The sequence below is a fragment of the Fringilla coelebs genome (genome assembly GCF_963513975.1).
Source record: "Fringilla coelebs genome assembly, chromosome: 9".
NCBI lineage: Eukaryota > Metazoa > Chordata > Aves > Passeriformes > Fringillidae > Fringilla > Fringilla coelebs.
In genome coordinates, this window is record NC_140067.1 from 16,919,132 (window position 1) to 16,946,422 (window position 27,291).

Here is a 27,291-nt window from a genome sequence, read left to right on the forward strand (position 1 = left end):
GAATAGAACAGTTGTAAACATTACAAAAAGAAGTCTTAGGGATTGCCTAATTACATATGAGGGCAGTAAGGGAATATTCTTGACTCTAGAATGTGCCTGCAAGTGCACGTAAATGTTCATATGACAACAGCAGAGTATCTTGTTCTGTTCAAGAAGCTAAGGCTGTTTGACCGGAGCTCAGTTTTCAGGAGACTGGAAGCAGATTGCTCAGCTCAACTTTTACTGCTTTGTTCAATCACAGCTATTTGGTGGTGGCACCAATAGCTTATTTCCTAGATAGCTGTGTAATATAAACTCTAAGAGGACTGAACATATTTCCACTACACTGTGTCTTTATTAAAACTAAGACATGAATAATTCTTCACCTTATTTGAACCTAGCTAGAGCCCGCAAGTAACTATGTGGCAACCAAGGACTATAGCTTGGAAGGGACTAAACAGTAAATGCTGCAACCTTGTTAAATCATGAAAAATTTATTTTCATTACATATACATGAAGGTAAAAGATTTCAGTCAATAGTGTTTTGAACAAGCATTTCTGACATGAGCCTGTTAGTGTAGCTAGGCTGAAACTTAATGCAAAGTTAGTGTTTTGCCTTTATTTAGTAATTCACTTTTAGTGTGTATATACAGAATTCATTTTCCTGTTAGAATACCAGAGACAGTAATATTGCAACATTTACATTCCTCATATAAAATGGAGTAATGTACATTTTCAGCTTGGTGTAGATACATAAATATGTACAAAATAAACATTATTGTAATTAACATATTCAGACCATTTATTATTTAGCAACATCAAAAGCAGATGCACATAGATTTAAGTGAAAATGGTGAAAAACACCTTTATGACATTAGTGACCATTATTTGCATATATGAAGTAGTACAGATAAAGGCTTGCCTTTCAAGCCTTCTGTGGGCATCCAATAACTTTAGTAAAAAAACAAAACTAATTGAGAAGCATAAGATAATTATATATATATATGTGTCATGATCAGATGGTTTACTAGGGTCCATCTTGATCACAAAAGGATAACAATGTAAAACATACACATTTGTTCAGAGCATAAAATATTGCACAAAAGCAACTTCTTTTGAGGAAAATAATTCCTGTGTTTGTGAACAGCAAAACTGCTTCTTACACATTAAAGAAATAATATATTTGCAGTTTCTATACCAAAGAACATTCAGTAATACTGTCAAAACTGTCATCCATCAACTTCTTCCCAGCCTGTTTTATGGCAATGGTATGTCATTAGCAAGATTTGGCAAAGAGAGAAGGCAGATAGACAGTACTTGTATATATTTATCACAGGCCAGACCAAATCCAATAGTTACCTAAACCAACTGCTGGATGGTTTCAGTTCCCTCAAAATTTCAGCCTTAAAGAAATATGGAAGTCTTCAGTGCTAGTCACAGTGATAATCACACAGTAGTAGAGTAAGATTCTGTTCTTCTCTGCTTAGAAACCATCTTGTCAGAATTCCCAGTCTGAAGGGCACTTTCCTCAGTATCACTGTCACTGCTGTCTACAAGTGTGTGATCCAAAGACATCTGACCAGTCCTCCTGGGAAGATGAAAGTTCACCCCACTCTCCTGTATGGAGTTAGTTATAAAATCTTCATCAGAAGAATGAAATGATTCATCATCTCCTGTGAAATGGTTGACAATGTGAATCCCATCAAAAGTGGGTTGGTCTGAGAAGTTTCTCTGGCCTTTTAGACATTTGATCTGTTAGAAAAAGTGGAAGTTGACAGTTAATCACAGCTCAAGAGTCCAGCAATAAAAAACCCAAACAACAAAAACCAAACCAAAAAAACAAGTGCATTTTCAAGAAATGCCTCATTGAACTCTTACTGGATAAAATGAAAGATCAGAAAGTAGCACATTTGATGATCACTTCAAATATTACAATTTTAAGGCTTAATAATCAAGGTACCTAGAATCAGTAATGAGAGATTCTGCCAATCCCCAAGAGTATGTTTCGTTCATTCTACATTGTAACATTATCTTAATTATCTAGTTCAGATCCAATGAGATTTCACATCAAATAGTATGAGAGAAACATCTCTGTACCGCATAAAGAGATTGTAGTTGCAATTTTAAGAGAACATCAAACAAGACAAAAATTGTTGTCTGACCATGGACAGATAACATTTTAACTCAACATGCTGCAGAATGATACACAATTTCAACCACGTATTCAAACTACTCAAAACTAAGACCCAAAGAACTAAAGTTTGGCAAGTCTCCTATTAATTTAATGAAAATATAACTGCAACTCATGGAGGACACTCTGGAGGTTGGTTGTTTTTATGGTGTTTTGGTTTGTTTGATCTAGAATTTAATTTTTGTTAGCTTTTAGTAGAAAATACCTCAGGGTCAGTTTGACAGTCTGGGATATTAAGATAAAAATTCCCAAGGATGCAGATAAATATTAAAAACGGATTGTAGAACTTTCCTGATGCCACTCTAAAAACTTAAAAGATGCACCTAGTGCTAATTTGGAAGCAACTTTTTACAATAAGAGACCTGGAAAATTGAAAGAATAAAATGATGAAGAGTTTCTTTACCAAAATCTGTTTGATGTTTCAGAAATCTGAAGCAATATTAATTTGATATGTAAGAACTGCTTCTGTGTTCTCGGTATTGACACCAATAGGAGATTTTTACCTGTCTATCTGGGGAAGAAGGCATCTCTGTACTTACCATGGGCTTGTGCAGAAGATGGGAATAAAAAAGGAGTTGAAAAAAGATCACAAGAGTCATAATCACACTAGAAGCCATTAAATTGCATATTAGCATGTAAAAACTCCAACTTTTGATGTTATAGCAAAAAATCCCTGTTAGGATAATGGGTACATTATGTAGATCTAAACCTTTGTGGTTACTATGCATACTAACATTAGTTTTTTGTATTTTCTTCACATACACCATAGGCTGCTGTTGTTTTATGAGGACTTTGTATAAAGACAAGAAAAACAGAGCTCCACACTTGTACAGCAAAACTCATGATGCAAGCAAAACCAGTTTGTATCGAATATAAATATATCTGGAATAGATAATTTTTACTACTTATATACCTAGATGCAGAAAGCCTGGTACAGAAATTCTTGTGTTATTTAGAAATATTATTCTTGAAAAAATCCTGCAATATGATCAGATTAACTACCACATGAATTTTCCAAAACAGCTATCAATTTTAGTTACTAGGAAAATAAAACACAGAAACCCAACAATTTCTCTCCACCCTTACCACAGGAAAAAAAAGAAGTGCTGTACAAGTGACTACGAATTTCACATTAGAGTAAGAAATTATATGCTTTTAGGTCTGTATAGTTAAGCCATTGGTTCACCTGAAATTATAAAGCTGATACTCAATGTTAGTTGTTTGGAACCCTCAGCCAAGCCAATGACCTCAACTGTTTTTCTGAAGACTTAAACATGATACCTTTAGATGAAGTTATTTAGGTAACATGACAAAATCATGGTTTCACGGTTTTAGGCAGCAACTGTTCCAAATGGGAGTCTGTGGAAAATGCTCTTGGTGAAGATAATCATGAATAGACACAGCCTTTGCCAGTTCCTAAAGGGAGTCTCAGAAAACACTGTGTTATCTTTGTGCATCCTTTCGTTAGAATAACAAATCTCTGACTTTCCGAAGCGCTTTTGATCTGCAGCTTTACACTTGCCTGCCTTTTTTCTTAAGCACTTCTCACATGTAAGGGGAAACAGACTGCAGTGAAGAAACATACTGCAGAGAATACACACTACACATTTTTCAATGGTCATAGAGCTCCAGAATTTCTGTCTGCTTCAGAAATGGCCACCTCAGCCAGAACACTGTGACATAGACCTTGTTTGTATTATGAGGATCAACAGGCTGGAGAGCAACACTGCTGAAGAGGACAATGGGATCCTGACACAAGGAAGGCTAACTCAAATCCACACCATCCCTGGGCAGTAAGGAAGGCTAACAGCATGCCAAGCTGCACTGACAAGGGCAAGTGTACTTTCATAGTTGAAGATTGTTCAGAGGCCCTTCAACCTACTATTTGTTCAGGAGCATTTCTGAAGGAGCTTGATTATTTGGAATTTTTACTGCAACAAGAAGGCTTTGTATGGCTTCTCAGAGTATTTGAAATAACTTGCAGACAGCCTGTACTCCAATGCAATTAAATACCAGCAGCTAATGCCAGCGTAAAGCTTTAAAATTGAGGTTTCCTAAAATTAAGTTTTGTACTCTCATATAATTTTTACAGTCTATCAAGTGAGGCTCTATACTTCTAAAAGAAAAAGCAGTATCTTTTCTCAAGGGAGGAACATTACTGTATATTGGCTCAGGGCAACGGTCAATCAGCCTAATATGGTGACTCCAACAGTGGCAACATGACGTTCATATTACCAAGCCTCCATTCAATTGGCCAGAAGCTGTTGTAGCAAATACGAGTGAAATCTTTTTCTGGCTGCTTCAGCAGATGTATTATATATAGATCAGCCATCCCTGACTGATCATATAATTTGCTGTCTACCTCCACATGTTCCTGTGGCAGTAAATTCCAGAAATTCCTTTATTTCTTTTAAACTAATCTACTTGTTTTAGTATCTGCCCCCAGATTCTAATAATGCAGGAACTAGTGGCGAAAAGCAGTTCTGTGGTCATTATTCTGAAACTTAAATCATAGTACTTTCTTCAGTTTTCTCTCTAGAGCAGATGACTTCCAATCCATTTTAGCCTCTCATAAACAGGTGTTAATCAAGACAATCTTCATTCAGTTCCCTTTAACTTTCCTATAGACCTTCTTTAAATTCTCTACATCCACCTAGATACCAAGTGGGAATACAACTCCCTTTATTTGGTTTTTAATATACTTCCTATTAATGCCCAATGTTGCCTTGTCTGATTTGGCTGGTGCTGCATGCTAAGCCAGTGTCAGAGGACTCAATACCAACTGAAAACATCTTTCCTGATTTGTAACTACCAATTCTATGTTGGCCATTGTGTAGGTATGGCTTAGATTTTGCAAAAGATGAACAACCACCTTATTCACACTGAAACTAATTTACTAATTTGTCAGCTTTGTCTCAGACTTGAGATTCTTGTTGTCAGTGTTTTATTCGAACATGGGAAAAGAGTTTAAGGTAGGAACTAAAGCATGAGGCCAAGATCTTGCCATTCATCTATATTGAGACAATGGGAAATCCAACTAAAGGCTTGGAATGCAGGATGTGTGGATCCAACCCAAACACTCCCCCCACACCTTAGTTCTACTCTATATTTATCCCTGAAGGAACTACAGCTGTGTTGAGCAAAGTATGGACTTGTGCCCCAGGGTCTCCTAGTTTCTCTTCTCTTTTATGCAGTCGATATTGGTTAAAGGCTTTCAGTTTTGGGTCTGGCCTTCCTTCATGTGAAGGGAACTAGATCTCACTCCAACAAGTAACATTTAAAGGAACATGATTTTTACTGCTTCAGTTGGCAAGAATCTCAAATCTGATCTCCAAAAAATCAGGTCTGGTAAACCCCGTGTGTTTTGCTTTTAATTCTCAAATCCAGGTCACATTGTCTAGATTCTAGATGACTGCAACTTCAACCCAGTTTTCACTAAAACATATTCACACAGTCTTTAGGACATTTCAAAGGATTAATAACATTATGTGATCAAAATACATATCATCATTATCCCTTCAAAAGCCAGCTGAATCAAGAACAAAATCTTAACGTGCACATTTATATACCTTCTTGTGTCTAAAGAATTGAGCATTTTAAAGACAAACTGTATGTCTACTAGTCATGAAAAAACTGTACATACTCTTAACAGGTAACAATGTACTTCCACAAATATAGAAGAGCTGAAAGGCTAACAATCGGATCCTTGAACCTTAAAATAAACTTTCTTACCTGATGCTGACTGCCTCATCAAGCCAGGCATGAAGGAGAAACAGTAAAGAGAAATTTAGAAGTTTTAAACAATTCAAAAGGTGTTCCATATTAAATCATAGAATCAAGCCTGAAGGGTGATAGTCAGTTGCAAGCAAGTTATATTTCTAAGTCCCTTTAGGTTTTTTGAGTAGGGAACATAGGTTAAACTTTCAAGTGGGACTTTGTGAAAGAGTTTGACTTAAGCTCTGGAAGACATTTTTATATTGTAACCTGTGAGGTTTTAAGCTAGGAGTTCAGAGGTGAAAAGTGGAACTAAAATGCTACTGTCTGCTCCCTTTAAAAGGTTTCAATCAGTAATTAATTCTTGAAATTTACTCAATTCCAAAATAGTAAAGACAGCTTTTAATAAAGCTTGCCAATAAGTATTAAATCTAGTCACAGTAAGATAACCAAGAAACACACAATGAGATGGAAATGTGACCATTGCCTTGGGTGAATAAAATTGGTTTTGGCAGAAGGCAGTATATAAATGTAAAAGTTTTATTTAAAGAATAAAGATCCTGAATTCTCAGTGCTTTTACTTGTAAGAAGAGGAATCTAAAAATCAGAGTTCCCTCTTTATTTGTTCTAACCTTTGTAATATTTGAAACTATTCATAAGATTTCCTACTTAAAACCCAAACATGATTCAAAAGAAAACTAGAATGCTGCTGAAAATATGATCTAACCACATTTAGCTGAAGAAACAAGTCATAATTTTCAAATACCTTTCCTATAAATCAGAAAAACATTGCCAACATTGGCACCCTGAAAATAGACATTTAGAAAATTACAAGTCAATAAAAAAATCAGTTATGATCTATTAAATTTTGATCACATTTAACATGAATAAAAGCAAATTAATTGGAATTCTTAAAAATTCCTGAAGCTGTCCACAGCATCTAATGGGATCCCTTATCCTACTTAACAGCTGACTGCTACTTAGTGATGACTCTCCCAATGTAACAAGATGACTCCAGTTTAAGGCATACAGTAGTACACTATCACTTCTTTAAAATCACTCCCACTAACTTCTTTTGGAAAAATGTTTATCACAGCAAATCAAGTAAGTGGAGCATCTCCAACAGAATTAGTAGGAAATATGTTGCCACTAAGGACACAAATATCAGTCCAGACAAATATTACATCCAGCAGGTATTACACTTCAGAAGCCATTCTTCCCCTGTACTCAGCACTGGTTAGGCTGCACTTCAGGTGCAGTTTTCAGACCTGAGCCCCTCAATTTAGGAGGGATGCTGAGATGCTCAGACACATCCAGAGAAGGGCAACAAGCCTGGTGAAAGGTCTAGAACACAAGCCCTATGGGGAGCAGCTATGGGCACTGGGGTTGTTAAGCCTGGACAGGAAGAGGCTTATCACTCTCTGCAACTCCCTAAAAAGAGGCTATAGCAAGATAGGGTCTTCTCCCAGGCAACCAGCAACACAACAAGAGGACAAAGTCTTAAGATGTGCCAGGGGAAATTTAGGCTGGACATTAGGAAAAAACGCTTCACTCAGAAAGAGTGTGTGGGCATTTGAATGGGCTGCCCAGGGAGGTGGCAGAGTCACAATCCCTGGAGGTGTTTAAGACTGGATGCAGCAGTTAGCACCAGGTCTAGTTGGTCTAGTTGATAAGGTGGTGTTAGGTCATAGATGGGTCCTAACAGTCTCATTTCATGAGTATAATTTATCCACTTCTCACTTCTTCAATCAACTGCAGCAAAAAAAACCTTGAAACTGGCAAGAGCAGCTCATCAGAAATCAGAGCAAGCAGTAAACTCCAGGCTGGATAATCCTACTGTGGGCCCAAGCCAGGATAGTGGTGAATGACAATATTAAATACCTGAACAGACATAGGCTCCTTTTTCTGGCTGTGCCAGTATGGCTGCTATTCTTAAAAGTTAAAAAACGCAGAGAGTCTCTGGACTGACTTTTTTTTTTCCTTTTTCCATCTATAGTAGGCTTAAAAGCAAAAGTCATGAGGTACTACAGCATTAATTGAATCTGCCCCACTCATCATTAGCTCCTTGGAAACCACAATTGTGTATGTGATTAATTACTGAAGTCTCCTGTTTAAGGAAACAACTACCTTTGTTTTTGAAACTCATACTTTTAAAAGGATGACCAACATATTGCTGTACAACCTGAAATATTCATCTCAAATGAACTTTGCTGACCATACCACTAAAGAGATAAGTGTATTATAAGTGAAAAGCAAAAGAGCAGCAGAGAATTTCCAAGACTGAGTAATTTCAGGCTTTGGGTTTTTTTTTTTAATCAGCATTTAAATATTTGGCTTCTGTTTTAAACTGCCAGCTTTCATAAGTCATATTCAGTCTTAAAAGTAATACAAAATGTATTACAAAATCCCTATAACTGTCAGGAAGCTTAAATAAATCTACAGAACAAAATCTAGTGGAGCTCACCTCCAGTTGTCCACATGCTTATTTCATACTGCTCTGAATGTACTCCTAAATTTCTTGGCTCAGGTTTTTTATAAAAACTGGATTTTTTCATCATTTTCAGAGTACTCAAGCTAAAATGAAATATGATGTTAAATTAAATGTATGTTGTAAATCAGTTTTACCATAGACAAGTCTGCTGCACTGTAAACGTGACAAAGATTAAAACCAGCAACAAGTGTTCAGACCAGAAGGTTTCCAGTGAATCAGAACAGGAAACCAATAAAGCGATCAATGGGAGGTCATGACTTTTTGATCACTGCACTATATGGTTAAGTATCTGGTTTTGATCTAGTGCACTCTAATCAAGTTTAACTTTGAAGTTAGATATCAAATATAAAATTGAAATAGCAACAGCACTGAGGAATACCCAACTTAAATGCTATTTTGAAAAGAAGTCAGTATTTAGTAACTGTGTCAGGTTTTATTTTGTGAGGGAATTTTTATAAGAGCTGACAGGTTTGTTGTAGTGAGACTATGTGCAATTCCAAAGGAAGTTCCAGGATGACAGGCCTAGGAATTTTCCTTCTACTGACTAGCTAGTTATTTATAGAAAGTTCCCAGAAAGTCTTTCTACAAGAAGCTGTAATGGAAGTGTTTGTTTGGTGGGAGGACACAGCAACAAAAATATTTTAAAACAGCAGTGCAATCACACTTAATGTACTGCAATTATTACATTTAAGAAAACACCTCAATCTCAATACTCCTCCCTACCATATGCATCTATAAATACAAATGTCACTGAAACCTCAAGTATTAACTAGAATGTACTTGCTGATAGAGACTGAAAATGCACCCATTACAGGCAACAGTTACAGGAAATGAGCATTTCACACTTTTACTCTGTCATTTAAAAGCAGGACTTAAACTCAGCATTTTTAAATGGACTAAGTAACATTTCTGCCCCTGATTGAAGAAACTACTTTCATCTGTGCTGGCTGTCACTCAAATTGATAAAAGAATTTTAGGTGTTTCCACCACATTTCCACTGTTTGCCTGCTTATACTCAGATAAGCTTACAGAGACCTATAACAAAATAACATACAACAATCTTCTCCTGAGCTTGCTTTCTCCCAGAGCTGGCACCTGTGTATGGGGGCTAATAAACAGTTTTTGCAAGGAACAACTACTCAGATAAACCAGTAGAACCTCAAATCCTCCATTTTCCATCATGTTTCCTCATCTCTCCAAAATCAGATTTATAGGCAGAAAAACATGACAGACCCTGACATAGCTCTCTAATCAGTAAAGCAGACAGGTCACACAGCTTCAACAATCAAGAACATTATAATGCTATGATAAAGAAATAACTTTAATCAGTTTACTTGCTTTGGCAATCCATACAAAATTTAAAGGACATAGTGTAATTAATTATAGCTAGCTATATTTATTTCTAACGCTAAAGAAGGGGGAAAATGTTTGTAAAAACAGCAATCACCAATCTTCATTTATTTTAGCACTGAATTCAATCTGTCACTAGCAGCAGTGAAACAGTTAAGATTCATACCAAAAACCATTGCCCTCATCCAAGTAAACAAAGTCATACCTGTTCCATTTAAGGACAGACTACACCACTGTCCTGGTTATATTGATCACATTTAGAGGTTTTCTTCACCCTCACTAGGGATGGAAACTATTTTGTTGATGGTGTTACTCGGGGGGAAGGGAATCAACCGTATCTGACACAAAGATGACAACTCATGGAATGAAGTACCATCATTATGGAATCAGTACTGTCATTTAGGGCAAGTGTAACATGTCTGTGTCAATTACACTGTGACCACTCAAAGTTAATTGAATTTAAAAAATTATGGTTATAAAATATACAGGGATTCTATTGTATATTCCAACTGCCTGTCGATTGCCTATTTAAGTGAGATAGTTTCTAAAGGTAGTTGCTTTATTAAGGACAATTAAATTGGAGAAAGCTACTGAATAATTAAATCTCCCAATCAGTTCAGTCTTTCAGTAATAATCTGGGTATTATCAAGCCAGTATAACATCTCTAACTTTTTTAAGGACAAGCTGAGTTAAAGGAATAAAGCAATTCACTTTTCTAAAGTATAGAGTATATATTTAACTATCCTGTGTAGACAAAGCTGCTACATTAGATTGGGTGTTTGCAAACCACATGACCTCACAAACGCTATCTTATCACATCACAGGTTCCTCAGACTGACCACAACCACTTAAATCAGACTCTGCCAGCACAGACATTCTGTAACTTTGACACATACTAGTAAAGCAACTACATTTTTTAGCTGTCCTTGCAAGAGCTTTATTTGTAGGGAGGGAAAAATCTGATCATCTCTTGTCCAACTGTTCTTGCAAGATATGGTAAAAGAAAAGCACATGATTTATTGTGCTATAAACTTCCACCACAAGCTGAAATGCTTACTTTGTAAATCTGAGGGCTAACATATTTCCTTTCAGGGACAACATTTCTTATCAAGTAAGAAAACATTTATCAAGTAAGAAAACATTTATATAAAGAGTCACATATTTTGAAAGCACATGTCTAGTAAAAAATTAGAAGATGTTAATGTATCTCTAGTCTAGGTTGAGAAACAAGTGCTTTACAAGAGTTAATACAGGACTTTCAACCAACATAACTGAGAACTATGAAGGGAAAACAATTGACTGGAGTAAAAATTGACTGGAATGAATCCCACAAACCTTAGCTGGTTTTATCAAAGTGAGCAAGTAAAATGACAGTTTCCAAGCAACAAATGTAGTTGTGCTTTCACTACAGGAAAAAGGAATGGTACTCTTCTTCCAGAAGAAATGGAGGGGGGGAAGTAACTTGGCAAGAAACTGAGTAAAAAGAACATAATATCTAATTGCAAATATTAGAGAAAGAGAATGAGACATTTTGGGCTTTGCTGGTTGTTCTTAGTTCTGATAAAAGAAATGTGACCTATTTCTGCTCTTCAGGTACTTAAATGGTGATAAATTTGATCTTCTCTCATTCTCATTTGTGCGTATGATCTGATCTGCTGCTATCCCTCACTCTCTAAGTATGCCCTCAGAGAACTTAAAAAAATTTCTGGTCAGTTGAACTTCAACTAGAATTCACTTTCCCCAGCCACTCCTCATCTCCATTATACAAAGCTATGTTACTTACTCTAAGTTATTTGCTCTGCTTCTGAATGCAGTCTAGTGATGCATCAGATAAGAAAACATTTGATTTAGTAACCATTGAATTTGACTCAGTGGAAGGCTAATAATAAAATTAACAGAGGAAAGGAATATTGCTTCCCACTGGTATCCCATCATCAAGCCCAGATGCAATTATTATGAAAGAGATAGGAGCTAGGAATCTGCTAGAAGTGGCCAGCCCATCTTGTGCTACTCCAATGGGCCACAAGCAGTATCATAATTTTGCTCTTATCTATGGCCAATGCAGAAATAATCATTTCACTGCTTGTAAAGACATACCCTCATCTCTTCAGGGGACAACCTCGATCAATCTGTGCCGGGGCCCAGAACCACTAACTGATTTAAGATTATTAGCTAACAATAAAAAATACAAGGAGGAAAAGCTTTAAAACACAGTTTACCTACCATATAAGTTTATGGTATTTAAGACTAAAGGAACTGTTGATGTGGTTTAATATTTCACTCTGTGTACTGTAGTGCATTGAATTTTATTTTAGGTATTAATAGTGTGGTCCATATAGGTGAATTTTTTTAAATCCTTCACACTGATGGGCTAAAAGTTCAGTTTCCCATCTCCATTTTAGTTTCAACAGTGAAAGCCTAGAAACCTAATGCCACTTGCAAGATGTATCCTTAATTCAGCCATATAACCAATTACTCTGTTGGTCACAACTTATACATTATTTATCCTCAAAGTCATTACTTAAAGTGTCTTAAATTTTATTTACACAAGCAAAATCTTTTAAAAGCATAGTATTTAATCTCCAAATTTTATATCTCTTTTCATTAAGCCAATCTTAAAATGTTAGCTCATCAGGAGCATGATCAGACCAAGAGATAACACCTATATCAGAATCTTACTGACTGCATTAGGTTCTTAAGACATAATATCAGATCCATTCCTAGATAAACTATACCTATGTGGAAATGGAAGAGTAGTAAACTAATGCTCATTACTTCTTCAAAGAGCCATCAAGTTTTCAGATATTGAAATGGGAAACACCTTTAAAAACACCCCATTTTCTGTACTGTCAATATGCAAGAATTTAATCTCTAGAATTTCACTTAAAGGTACTATTATAAAGTCTTCTAAATGCCTGAAAATTATTTTGGCAGAATAGTTATGCTCCAGTTATTTGCCATCTTTTTCTTTTCCATCAGCCATGCTGAGATATCATTAACTGGACAAGTTGCAGTTTCTAAATGTTGGACCAGTGTGTCACACTAATGTCAGAATTTTGGTTTTCATTCAAATATCAAACACCTCCATAAGATTTGCACATTATCCTTGCTTCTTCTCAAAATATTGCAACTAATTATTTGTCAAGAGGATGTCTCACTAGAAAGAAACACGTTAGGCAGAATTCAGCTTTTAATATGAAAACTGTCGTAAGATTAAACAAAATATATGTTTGAAATACTATAGTACATAAAGATAAAAATTTGAAATTTTACAGCAAAACAAACACATTAAAGGACTCCAAGAGCAACAAAAATCACCTAACAGTATGACAAAGGCAAACTTTGTAAAATTTCACGTGAAACAACTTAAGCACTTCAGTCCTAAATCACAAAGTCTGAAAGACTGGAAACCACTTGCTTTTGTCTCCAAAGGTGTCTTGTGGTCTGCCAGTGTAGTTTGTGGGTAAGCACATCAATTCTAATCTTTTGTACCACCCCTGTAATCTAGGTAACACATACAAGCCTTGCAACATCCAACAGGAAGCAGAAGCAGCTGCTGGGTAATATATATAAAGTGACTGCACATACAGAGAGGTAGTGCATGAAATGCAGAACTTCAGCAGTTTATAAATCATTTAATTCCATTCAGTTTGAATTTAAAGGAAAAGGTGGAAAACTACAAACAACCTCCTCCTTGTTTCTCCAAAATATGATTTGTGTTTAAAAAATAACAGCTTGTTCAATAGTGATAGTTTTTCTTAAGCATTCAAATTTACTTAATGGAAGCTTGTAATGGGCCAAACTTCCAATGTATTTATTTCCACATAGCTTAACAGCTTTACTACAGTACTACCTACTTCGTGATCTATTCTCTTGAACAGTAAAAATGTTCCACAGAAGTTGCTTTCACATAACATTTCTGTATCTAGTCAAAGGCAACTTCTGTGACATGCTAGCATTCCTGGTGCAGCCTGAAAGTATCTAAGCACAGGACAACTTTAAAGGGTCTGTGTGCTCAGGCCATTTATGTTACATCAGTTAAAGCACATGAACTGGGAGGTCAAGTGACAGAGTAGACTGATCACTACACCTTATTTCTCCTGTGCCAAACATAGGGCAGCCAAGCTTCTGTACTCACTGACAAAGAGTAACAAAAAGCTGCTTCACAGCAGCTGCACAATGAGAAGGCCTTTTAAGTTAAAATCCCACTAAGCTAGAAGTCAAGAATGCTGCAGAGATAGCTTTAAGAATGGGAGGGAAAAGGAAAAAGAAAGAAAATGCTAGGCAGATAGACTTCAATTAATGAAAAGAACAAATGGCAACTGGACACGAGATTCTAAGAAGGCAGAGCGTCTAAGGCTAGTACATATTGAAAGCTCTCAAAGAAGTTTACATCATGATGTCATGTTTGTGACGATCCTTGATGATTTCAGGTTTTCACAATAGTTTCAGCATTCAACAATAAAGTCAAAAGTCACAACCACCTAACAACTTTGTGCCAAATAAATCACAAACTCAGCCAATAAGGAGCAAAGGAAGTATAGCACTTAATGTACATGACTGATCACAGGATTAGCTACTGGCTAACTAGAAATACTTCAATCTGAGTGTCCTTTCATTATGCATCAGCTGTTCTTTGAATTCTGATAGGTTGTGTAAAAGATTACAGGATAGCTGTCAGGAACTTTCTAGGAAATGAGTATAAAACCAGATATATTTACTAAAATTCAAAACGCATGTAAGTAATAATTGATCTACATGTACTTGATTTTTGAGTGGAGTTATGGTTGCACTGAGGAATTTAAGAATTAATTCACTATTTTACATAACATTACAAATTATACTTAATATTCATATTCTAACCCATATTTGGCTGTTCAAATCAGTGTAAAGAAAGAGGTGCATGTAAATAGATTTAAGACAATGTGGATAGAACCAAAGAATTGTAAAGAGTCCAACTATTAACCTAACACTGCAGTGTTCATCAGTAAAGCAGAAGTTTACAGAAGTCTAGAGCCTAATGGAGCAGAAGTTGACAACTTCTGGTTATAATGTTCTCAAAGCTCCAAATTTTGTCTGTTCTCCTGAAGTGTTCATCAACCACATGTTTAACACTTACTCTGAAGTAGTTAATATTCAACTCAGCTTACCATGCTACAGAAATCCTCTGGTTTGGTATAAAAGGAATTAGGCAGGCAGCTTGTTAGAACAAGCCAAAAATCCAATAATTCCATTCATAGTTATTTTAAAGTGTTTGAATGGTAAGAAAAAAAGGCATCTTTTCCTATTTAATTACCTTGTGTTACCAGTGTGGCTCATCATTTCAGTTCTGGGTGCTATACTACCAATTTCCAGTATGTGTAGTTTTATTCAGTAACAGGAACACAATTTGAATTTACTACAAATAAGTCTTCTTATAATATTATTTGAAGACTGACTGTAGCATTACTTTTCCTAGGTGAGTAATAAAAGCAGATGAAATTTATCCTTTTGGCTGCAAGCGGCATTATTCTTAAGAAGCATGCAAAATTTTGAGCTCAGCAAAAGATTACCAAAATTAATTTGATTTTTCAGAAGTTTTGTTTATACTTACAAAAACTTCCAACCAATTGCACTTTGTAATCTGAATCCATTGATTAACCATTTGATACATCATGCAGAGTTCCAACACATAGCTGATTTAGGTTATCACATTGGATTGAGTGAGAGAAATATCTGAATATTAAGGGCCAAACTTTCCTCACCCTGAAAGTCTAGAGATAGTACGGCAGCAGCTTGTTGCATCTGTACTATAGCAAACTCCTATCCCCATCCCACCTTTTAGTGAAGAATTCACCTTTAGACACTGCTCAGTAATAGTGACTCTCTGCTGTCCTTATTGGTGCTCCTCACTGATATTCTAGATTTCCCTCTGCCTGGCTAGTAGCCTGGATTGCAAACACTGATGAACAGCAGATCTTTCACAAGAATTCTGCAATTAGGATGGATAATGCTGTTGCCACAACGTGGTATCATTGCCATCTGATGGATGATATCAGAATAGAATTAAAGAATATATAGCTCCTCCAGGCTCCACTGACACAGAAACATTTACATTCATACTGCTGGCCAAAGGCATGAAATAGTGTTTATCCAAAGGCCTAAATATGGACTTAGTCAGCAGTAGTCAATACATGATTTGGTCATCATTTTGTTCCATCTTTCAGATGGAGAACCTGCAACTTTTCTGGTGTAAAAATCTGTAAAAATGCAGTGCCGGAGAGGGAAAAAACATTAATTATTCAGAATCAACACAGATGGCCATGCCAAGACATTTCACCTTGTTTCACACATATCTGTCCCACTGCTACTTTAAATGATAAATTTTGCTTTAATTAACATTTGCATTTATGTGCAGTTTAAAGTTACACAATAACAATGTATTAGAAGATAACCATACAGTCACGAAGAGCTCTGTTCCTTTTCCAGTGCCTTTTACATGCTAACCAGTTGAGAGATTGTGGTCAGCATGTCACATACACCATCACCCTATCTTCAGGAAGATGCATTTGCAAATGTGTAACGTTTCTTTTAGCTTTTGCAGAAGTAGAATCAGAAAGCAGCTAGCCAAAAAACAAAGAGCATGGCCATTAATGCCATATGCATGAAGACACTTCAGTGCAGATTTAAGGAAGTTGTTTATTTAACTAGCATTGACTAATTATACTTCAAACATCTAGCAGTTGAGAGCAAACATTTTTGCCTCTTCCTGTTGCCATTTTCTTCAGATTTTGCTTTTTGAGGAAACACTGCAGGAAACTGCTTTCCCTCTTAAGATTTGATTTAAAAACTAGACAAATAAATAGATAACAGTAAGGGGGAAAGGGAAAAATAAGTCATTAGTAAACAACGTCCTCCAGGCCTGAATATAATCTGTGTAAAAAGCATGCAGAGTGCTGCCAAGGTAGCACATGTCTATTACATACAGAGTTTCATATAATCATAGAATGACTAGTCAGAAAATATCTGTAAAATCATCAAGTCAAACCATTTCTTCTTACTGTTCTATATATCCTGGAATAATTTCCTTCCTATAGTGTTTACCTAGCTTGGAAATTAAAAATTTAGCCACCAAAAAACACATATCTGGAAGAGGAGTGCTTTTCTACATGGAATTACTTAAACTCTGCTATTGTTGAAATTCATGATCTTCACAGCATTTCCTTTCTGCCAAATTGAAATGCTGATAAAGATTTGACTAGAATGAACTGGATCAGGAAATCACTGGTATTACTTAGAATTATCATTATGCTGTGAGCTTATGAACATCTTCTCTCATCTTCTTTCCAACGTGTTCACATTAACTTACACACATTAAAGATGTATGATACTGCTGCCTTTATGACAATTCAGCTGCTCAGCCAGGCATATAACAAATGATTGTATAGAGAAAATTAGGAAACAGCTTTCCAAGAATAATTCTACTTTTCCCCCAAAGCAGTGTTTCTTACCTTTAAAACCTACAGTGAGCAGAGGAAAAAGTTAGTACAGTGCCTTATTGTGTTCATAATGCAAAAATACACTAAATATCTGGCTTTCTGGAAATTCTTCAAGCAAGCAACAAAGAAAACTAATTAGAGTGCTTTAATGGAGAAAGCCAGGTTATTGATTTTTAAATCTGTTTTTAAGTGAGCGCAATGATTAGTAAAGGTGCTGGACTGATGACCCTAGAGACTATCCTCCATCTATTGCATAGTGATCTACAGCATAGACAACATTCCAAGATCCTCAACTGTGTTATAAGTCTCAAGGGACTGATCCTAAAAGCTTGGACCTACTCAGATTGTTATGAAAACAGTATCTACACTTAAAGAAAGGATGTGTTTATTTAATAAAAGCAAAAAGCAACAATTAGGTTGAATTGCTTTTCAGTCTATGGTTTTAAGCAACACTCTCAGAGCTGTGTATTAAAAAGGCTAGAAAGAGACTTTACTGCAAAGATGACCAGGCATTTTGCACATGATGGAGTATTAGGTAATGATATTACTTCACAATGCAGCATGAACTGAAATGAGCCAGTGAACACAGGGGTTACATAAGCCATTTCGGTTTCAAGACCTTCTGATCTTTTTAACTAACAGAAAGTTCTACAACTATTAGAGCAAGGAAGTTTGAAGACAGACATTTCATAGATTGAAGGTTTTGGCAGTTTAAAAGTTAAAAATCTGTTAACCGATATTAAGCAAGCATCCTTTTTTTTTTTTTTTTTTAAAGCAATCTCAGTATACTACCACATAAAATTTGTCCTTTCAACAGCAAGAACCAGAAAATTTACACATGAATTCTTCTACTTGCACAAGCGAGGTTAGCTTCTAACTATAGTGGCCTTAACAGTTGTAGCAAACAAAGACATCAAGGGGCTTATTTTCATATATGCAGTTCCAAATGGAGTAAATATAACATGAATATGATCAATTAGTGAAATTAAGGAAAGTCAAGATGGAACATAAACACCAATCTCATTTAATATCAAATCACAAAACTAATCACTATTTTGTTCTCTTACATTCCAAGATAAAGGCAAGATTCATGTATAAGAGTTTTATTGCATTCATTTAAAATAATGTACTTCAGCAAAACCTGCCACAGGTGAAAGGATAAAATGTACAAGTGACCAGAGACTGTAGTATAATATCACTCACCTCATGATGCAGCTCAGCTATCTGATCTTTCAGTTCTCTGATGTACTGGTTAGAATCAGATTTATTAAGCTGCCCTTGAATTTTTCCTTCTTCTTTCTGTTTTGGTTAAAAAAAGAAATCATATTCAAATTATTCAAAGATCTACTATATTAAAAATCTTATTTTAACTGTCTGCATATTTTTGTCACGAACTGAAGCTATTCCCAGACGCCACCCAGCACTTTCATTTGGTTGAAGTTACAGCAGGTATCTAGATGTGACTATAGCTCATTTTGCTGAAGTTTTAATTACACTTGAAGAAAGCAAACAGTTTACTTCAACAGCCAAATTGAAAGTCATTAGCAAAGAGAGGTTAAATACCTTTTAGAATGAAAAGTGTTAACTGCTCATCAAAGGAAGAGATAAAAAGCTTTAATGGAGAGGTTCCTTTAAAACATCCCTCTGAAATATAAACCCCAGGACGATGAGGAGAGATAACACACTACCTTCCAAACCCTTTTGCTGGATGAAGAGAACAATCTAGAACACTGTCAAGTATTGGCAGTATCAAAGCAATAGCTCTTTTTTTCAGGCTTTTTCTTGCAGTGAGGTATGCATTACAAAATTACTCAAAAAAAATTTTTGTCATAATCACTATTAATTCCCACAATCTGTAACAAGAACAAGATCCTTTAATGCATATTTCCATACTGAACCTAATCTCCAAGGTTACCTATGGCCAAATTCACCCACATACACAAAAGTAGTATTAACTATAGTTCCAGTCCTAAATTGATTTAGAAAATCCAAATGCAGTCTGACCCCATCATCTCTCTACGAGAATGACTACTGGCCTATGAAACAAAAGCAACAAACCTGCAGACTAAAAATACATCAGCATACAAAAAAATCTTCCTTGCTGTCAGAGACTGAGATTCCACAAAATGAGCACGACCTGATCTCTTGGGGTAGTAGGAATATATGGGAGAAATTATTAAGCCTTTCCCTCTGCTTGAAACCTTGACTTTCCCATTTAAGCCTCTTACTCTATGGACTCTACTATGTCACTACACACTCTGCAATGAAAATGCAACAGTAAAGCAAAGTTTTAGCAGAAGGAGATCAGAGGCACCATAGCCCTTCTAAAACAGAAGTGTAAAAACCAGCTGAGCTTAGGTAGAAACTGGGTGCACAGGCACTGCCAAGGTCAGTCCGTATAAACTACCAGCAGAAGCAGGAACATTTAGCAGTTTGGGGTTGGCACAAAAATAGCTGAAAGCTGTTTGCATATATCATATGGGAATTCCAACCTTCCATTACATTTAAGTAGTGTTATGGTTACTTTTTATTCTAGGAATAACACTGTAAAGTCAATGCAGATATTACAGAAAAATTGTGTGTACTTGCTCATGGAAGAGCTGACTGTAGCTACAGTCAGAGCTGAATGGAAAGCATAAGCCAGGCTTGCAAGATGGCATTATTACTGAAAGGCAAATAAGTTTCAGTTTTCCTTTCAGAATTATAGATTTTGTAGAGCTAGCAATTCACAAAAAAAAAAAAAAAAGTAACCCTGCAATGGCATTTTCTACAAACATACTCTTGAAAAGGTCATGCTGTAACTTCCTCTTGCAACATTCAAAATGCAAGCGATCAGAAGCTGATCCTTTTAACTCGCTGATAAAAAAAATCATCTTACTAATTAAATAATCCCATGTTCTGTGGACTACCTAGTCTGTCTACAGTGGATAATTTAGAAGGATGACATAGAAAAAAAATTACGACAAGGTATCAGAGTCTTCTTTACAGCTGCTGCTCATCCCTGACCAACAGAAAAGTATAGTCCACTAAGTTGATCATACCATTGTCTTTTAAAGATTCTTAAGCAAGTGTGGTAGCAAACCACCGGAAAACCACAGCATTAAAATATATTTTAATTTCTATCAAAATAATCTAATTTAGAGAATAAATGATACACAGCTGAAAGCTTACCTATATCTAATGGACAAAAAAGGCCGTCAAAGTTTTATCTGTCATATTATGATTTTTAAGCTACCCAATATTCTTTAATACTGTGAAATGAGACTGATCTTTCTCATCAATACATGCATTTTTATACAAGTACAAAGTATTACCATGATCTTCCAAATTGTTTCACCTTCCAGTGACATTTCATGTTAGATCTTAATGCAAATAATTCCCACCTTCTGATCAGCATCCATTAATCAAAGGCAAATTTGAATGTGAGGAACTTAAATTTGGTAGTAATATTCTTTAACAGCAGTTTTTCATTAGGGGAGCTTGACACCACTACCCCTCAGCTTCCTTTTCTCCAAACTAAATTGAGCCCAAAATCCTTAGCCACTCCTCACAGGACTTTCTCTTCAGCCCTTTCACCAGCTTTATTACTGTCTGGATACATTCAAGGACCTTCACATCCTTCTGAAATAGTGGAGCCCAGGACTGCACACAGTAGTCAAGGTGAAGCCATACTACCAGTTACTACACAGATGCACTGACATAAGAAAAATTAAATTGCTTTCATGCAGCTTAATTTCATTTAATGCTTTCTGTTGTGGCATTTACTTTAGTAGGAACTGGACATTTAACTCTGCATTGCTTGTATAGTTTTGGACTTGAATAGTTTTGGACTACTGTGCTTGAGCAGCTCTGTACTTCTGAGAAAAGCACTCAAATCAAATCAGTATGGGGTTAAAACTGAATGTTAAGACTCCACTTACAATTTAGAAGTCTTTAAGGTATAAATGCCCACCTTTTAAAATAGAATAGCATAAGTAATTAATAATCTCCATGCTAAATTATTTAAATCTAGAGTTATTCACATAGGATGTAGGTTGCTGGCTCGGTTTTTTGGTGGTTGGGGGTGAGAGAGAGCACTATTATAACAAATCTGTGATATTTGGAGAAGTCACAACACAAAAACTAGCTGTTTGCTAGGCAATCATTGTATATTAATTTTAAATTTAAAATTACTGAGAAAAAAATCAGAGAACATATAAATAAGCAAAGTGTGGGTATTATCAGAATTGCAAAATAATGAAAGCTAGCCAATTCTAGAATGTAGGAATTTCTTTAAAGCATCCTGCAGTCACATGTGAATGAATCTCTACACCCACATCCCTGGTGTACTGCATCTGTGTATTGGCACGGCTGCAGTGCCTACCTCCTCTTCCAAGAAGGATTTTTAGAACAGCAATGCCAACTGGTGTTACACTGTAATTAAAGATGCATCATTTTGATTTCACTGCTTTTGAAGATTTTTAACTGCTCCATTAAGTCTCTTCTGGCAGACCAGCTCCAACAGCACCACCAGGGTTAGAAATCTGTATCAGGGCAGCAAACACCCTCGTGGCAGCTATCACCTCTACCCCAGGGACAGGTGTTTGTAGCAGTGTACTCAGCCAATACACAGTCCAACCCCCTGCCCCAGAGGTTGTGTATATAGTGGGAGTAGCACGGGCAGCAAAGCAGGAAATGAGCTCTATAGATCAAAAAAACCCGCTGCTAAAACAGAACTCACTTAGGCCCCTTCACAGTTTTGGAAGCTCTCACCTCTCTCATCCTGCTGTGAAGTAGTAGAGTGACTGTACTTGTGTGCATACCAAGAGTTACACTGAGAGCTCCCAAGAGGAAAACTACACTCCAGAAATTTTCTCCTTAAAATGATAAAAAATTCTGTCCACCAAAAACTATCAGCTGAGAATCATGGTTTTCATATCAAACTTAAATCCTCTTTTGTCTGGCTTTCTAAGAAAAAAGCATCTTGCAAAAAAAGCAAGAGCTAGTCTCAAAAAGCCACCTGATGCTATTGAGAACTCCTGAACATATGGAGACCTTTCAAATTCATTTAGCATCAGACCAGGATGTATAGCTGGCAATACAAGAGTGCAGGGAAAGACTGCTTTAAAAAAACGCTGATTTAAAATACCTGAAACCATTACAGTATAATGGCCTCCCAAAATCAAGTTTAGTACTCATAATAAAAAAGGGTTTATACAACAAATAAATAAATCACCAGAAAGCACCTGAAAAACACTGGAGGCCTTAAGCTGGCTTTTGCTGCTTGATCAAAGTTTAAGATACAGAAGATCAGTGTAATCAAATTCCAGTTGCAGGTGTTGCATCCCAAGAGAAGTACCACTTTTCTAAAACAGTCAATTATCACATCAGATAGGAATGGAAATATACATCAATAAGAAAATAAGCTGGTTTAAATAATAAGAAAACATCTAGGGTTGTTTTCATTTTAATAACTGTGAACTTAAAAACACAGAAAAAAAATGTTTACATAGGCAGTCAAACTCCAGGCACACCAGACACTGTCTGTTCCTCAGGTAACATCTTCACTAAAAATGACTGGAAGATAGGATGTTTCCCTAACACCCTTAATTTGATCTTTTCTGACTTAGAAATATTTACTTGGTAACAACTTGCCTCAGCCTCTTTTCAGGAGAAGCTTTAAAATTTTTACTTTGTGGCAAAAGACACTGAATTAAAAATGTAAATTAAGTATATTCAGAAGGGTAGATGTGGTAACTAGTGTCCTTTCAGTGACTTTACAGTGACTCATTCTAGACTTTCAAAAAACACATCACTAACATCACACACCACTATTGATAAGAGTAAAAAAAAAGGGTTTCCTGTAATTTGAAAAGATGGAAACAATTTCTTTACTGAACAGTCAGTACTTGGAAAAGTTATTAAACAGAGGTCATAGAAAGGCTTCATTCTAAAGAAATTAGTGCTAAAAGTTTAAGCTGTGGAGAGATTACTAGCACAATCATGGATTTCCTTTACAGTTGTTCTTAAAGCTGCTTTGACCGGGTTAGAGATAGGGTAAATGTGACAAAATTCTCTGAATCTGCCAGGAAACACAGCAGGAAGAAGTGATGTTACTGTCTGTCCAGATCAACCTAACCAAAAGAAGAATTAATTCTTATGGATATTTTTTGCTTTAAGATTACTCAGATGTAAAACTAGGTTTTCATATTGCAAATATGCTCTATACTGACCAATTCAACCCAGCCATGGATAATTTTAAGAGGAAGTCACCATGCCTGCATAGAAATGCAGGGAAAGGAATTAAGCTGCCAAGCAGAGGCTACAGCTGCCCCACTCTGCTTCCTCAACCTGCCTACACTTCCACCAGTCTACTGCTCCTCACCCTAGGCAGCTGAGTGACTGCAGCTTGTAACCGATTTAACCCTGCCTGAATTTTTCTATTCTTCTTTCAATTACTGTCAGAAAAAACTTAAAAAACCAAAACATCAATGGATAAACATGGCTGCCTATATGCAACCAAAAGGAACACTTGCTAATTATTAGGCCAGAAATATTTCCTTGCTGCAGTTTGAAGCTCCCAGTTCAGCTGAAAACAAGAAAGACTATCTTCCTGAGGAAGCAAACCGGAAGCTTTGGCTCTTTTAATTTTAGGAAAGGATGAAACAAAACAAGATCACACTGCATGCAACCTGACCAGGACAAGCTATTTAGTTGTAGGGTGTAAATCTCTAACCTTTCTGAGAAAGTAAAAGCCACCCCTTGATGATTGTTCAGTTTTGTGACCCTCATGCAAGACATTGAGGTGCTGGAGCCTGTCCATAGAAGGGCGACAGAGCTGGCTTGGAGCCTAAGGCCTACAAGCAGCAGCTGAGGGACCTGGGGGGTGTTTAATCCAGAGAAAAGAAGGCTGAGAGGAAACCTTAGCACTCTACAACCACATGAAAGGAGGTTATAGCAAGGTGTGGATCAGTCTCTTCTCCCAGGTAGCAAGTGAAATGACATTCGGAAATTGCCTCAAGTTGGCTCAGGTGAGGCTTAGATGGAATATCAGGAAAAATTTCTTTACGGAAAAGGCTGTCAAGCATTGGAACAGGCTGCCCAAAGAAGTGGTTGAGTCACTGCCCCTGGAGGTATTTAAAAGACATGTAGATGTGTCACTTATAATGATGGTTTAGTGGTGGACTTGACACTGCTGGGTTAACAGTTGGACTCGATGATCTTAAAGGTCCTTTCCAACCTAAATGATTGTATGATTCTATGTAAGCTTCTCCCCAGTGTGGAAATACAAAAAAAGCAACCCAATCATCCAAAAATCCATCCTTCACCTGTATTACTCAAATGTCCTGTTCAAAGCCCAGAAACCTGCTAAATACGTCCAAGTCATTTTAAGGAAGGCAGGCCATCCAGAGAGGCCTGAACAAGCTTTAGGAGTGGGCCCATGGGAACCTCAGAAGGTTCAGTAAGGCTCAGTGGAAGGTGCAGCACCTGGGTCAGGGCAAACTCCCGTATCAGTAGAGGCTGGGGGATGAATGAATCAAGAGCAGCCTCACCAAGAAGGACTTGGGGGAGCGGGTGGCAGAGAGACTGGACATGAATTGGCAATGTGCACCTGGAGCCCAGAAAACCAAACGTGCCCTGGGCTGCATCAAAAGCAGTGTGGGCAGCAGCTCCAGGGAGGTCATTCTGCCTCTCTGTTCCACATTTTTGAGACCCCACTGGGGGCTGTGGGGTACCCAGCACCAGAACAACATAGACTTGGTTTCATGAGTCCAGAGGAGGCCATGACAATGATCAGAGGGCTGGAGCACCTCTAGGAAGACAGGCTGAGAGAGGGGGGGCTGCTCAGCCAACAGAAGAGAGAACTCCAGGGAGACCTTAGAGCCCTTTCCTAAGGCAGCTACAAGAGAGCTGGAGAGGGAATTTTGACAAGGGCATGTAGTCACAGGACAATGGCTTTAAACTGAAAGCAGGTAGATTGAGATTGGATATCAGGAAGAAATTCTTTAGTGTGAAGATAGTGAAGCAACCTGGTCTAGGGAAAGCCATCCTGCCCATGGCAGGGAGGTTGGAAAAAGATCTTCAAGACTCCTTGCAATCCAAGCCATTCTGTGATTCTGTGTTTACCGCCCAAACATAAGCTGAACTGGCAAGCGAGAGAAAAATAACGACATGATAGAGGAGTAAACTAATGCTGACAAAGTAAACCTTTGTTTCCACATAACAGGGTTATAACATCAGGGTTTTTCTTTGTCACTTCTTGGGCTTAGGTATATGTACAACATAAGTTAAACTTCAGTTATACTTCAGTTCTGTGCTATTTTTGCACAGAAAGTCTAAAGAAAGACCTAGAATATCCATCATGTATTGGACAACTCATCGTATTTCAATATACTTACACAAAAGTTTAAAAGCTCAGCATCATGAACTGAATGCTCAAACAAGACAAGGTGACCTTTAGAATATATTAAGAAATAACTTCTTAACAACATAATAAACTGACAACTTGTTGCAGAATTACATCTGTTATTGAATGATAGTTCACTCTCCATCCCTGTCATTATTACTAACCAAAACTAAGAGTGACCCAGAAACTGTGATTTAAATCTAGCATGTATGTGTGTGATGTCAGATCAGTTCTTATGTGGGAGTAGTGATACTCTGCATTACAAATTTAACATCACTGTCTTGCACCTACACCTACATAAACTTTTAAAAGAAAACCTTGCAATTTAGGTTAAACATTGCTATGGCCCATGTGGACCCGGCAATGAATCCCTCGAGCTTCTTAGAAAAGCACCACCCCCCTCAAAAAAAAAAAAAAAAAAAAAAAAAAAGGGAAGGTTATGTGGTAGGTTAACTTCCTCCCTTCATTTTTATCAGCTTTGAAACAGCTTGACAAGCAGACCTATTTGTGATGCACTGTGCATCTGTACTTTAATCCTGGTGTCTATTCTCCAAGACTGGCTAAATGTATTTCTGGTATTAAATATTGCATTTCAAGCCATTAAGGCAAGTGCTGATTAAAAAGGCCTCTGCTCCCCACATCAGGTGACACCAATTACAGTTGTCACCTGATTACAAGCTGAACAGAAGAGAGTGGGAGGCAGCTCTTTCTCCAGTGAGGAAGAAGTTATCTAGATTTTCAATCTCCTTTAAAATTCACTTTTGTTTAAACATTATTATCCCTATTATTATGTTTTATGATTGACAAGCTTTGGAAATTCAGGATTTCCAACTCCATTATTACATTTCTTTTGGTGCAGGTGTTTCAAAGGCTTTTGAGCATGAGTACCCAAAAAAGAAGTTTTGATCATAAGTTTCATATCTGCTGGCAAAATACACTGGTGAAAAATATCTTAGATTTTTAAAAAAATCCCAGACATCTATCAAAGTTCAATCAAAGCAGTTCAAGTAATGTCCATAGTGTCAAAAATAAATAAATTAACATTAGCAGAACTTAACTCTGCTAAATTATTTGTTTTAAATACTATAAAGTTCACACCTAAAATCTGTATTTCACAATTGAGGAAATTATCTTTCCTGCTAGTGTAAGTTTGAGATCAGATGTTCACCAAAAACCTAACAGTGCAAACTCATCAAATGAACATGCACCTCAGCCACAAAATGACTCCATACTCCACACTGTATACAAAGAAAGCACAGCCACTCTCACTTTTGTGAAGAAAATCAAGAATTTTAGTAAGATCAAACTCAAGAAATCATTAGCAGGGGATAATCTGAGAATACCATAAAGACTAGGACTTGAAATGCACTTTGGAAGGAAACAAAAAACCTAGAACAATAAGAACATAACTAAAAATTGCAGTGTGCAAAGTAGTACTTGTGAAAAAGGAGAGATGTGGATAAACAACTGAACCTGAGAGAGTGCAATATTGTGACAAAACAGGAACAGTGTGATCTTCGGATGCATTAGCTAGAATCATAAAATAGATTACCTTCCTGCAGTTCTTTCTGTCTCATGACAAGGTATTATAAAAATCTATGTGCAATTCTGGGATCCCTAAGTTAAGCAGAAATATGGAATGGGAATAGGAGAGAGCAATAAAATGATGGAGCATGGATAGTTTGATCAGTTAAACAACAGA

The 27,291-nt window shown here is 36.6% G+C and overlaps 1 protein-coding gene across 2 annotated transcripts in view; it reads right to left on the reverse strand.

Annotated features, from left to right (window-relative positions):
* Positions 1 to 504: 504 nt before the first annotated feature.
* Positions 505 to 27,291, reverse strand: part of EVI5 (ecotropic viral integration site 5) — a 70,842-nt gene continuing 44,055 nt past the window's right edge. For both annotated transcript variants that reach the window (XM_084211518.1, XM_084211517.1), the window contains 2 exons: positions 18,407 to 18,502; positions 505 to 1,731 (listed from right to left, as the gene is read on the reverse strand). In XM_084211518.1, the coding sequence (XP_084067644.1) occupies positions 1,426 to 1,731; positions 18,407 to 18,502 (402 nt within the window). In that variant the 3' untranslated portion in view covers positions 505 to 1,425. The remainder of the gene's footprint in view (positions 1,732 to 18,406; positions 18,503 to 27,291) is intronic.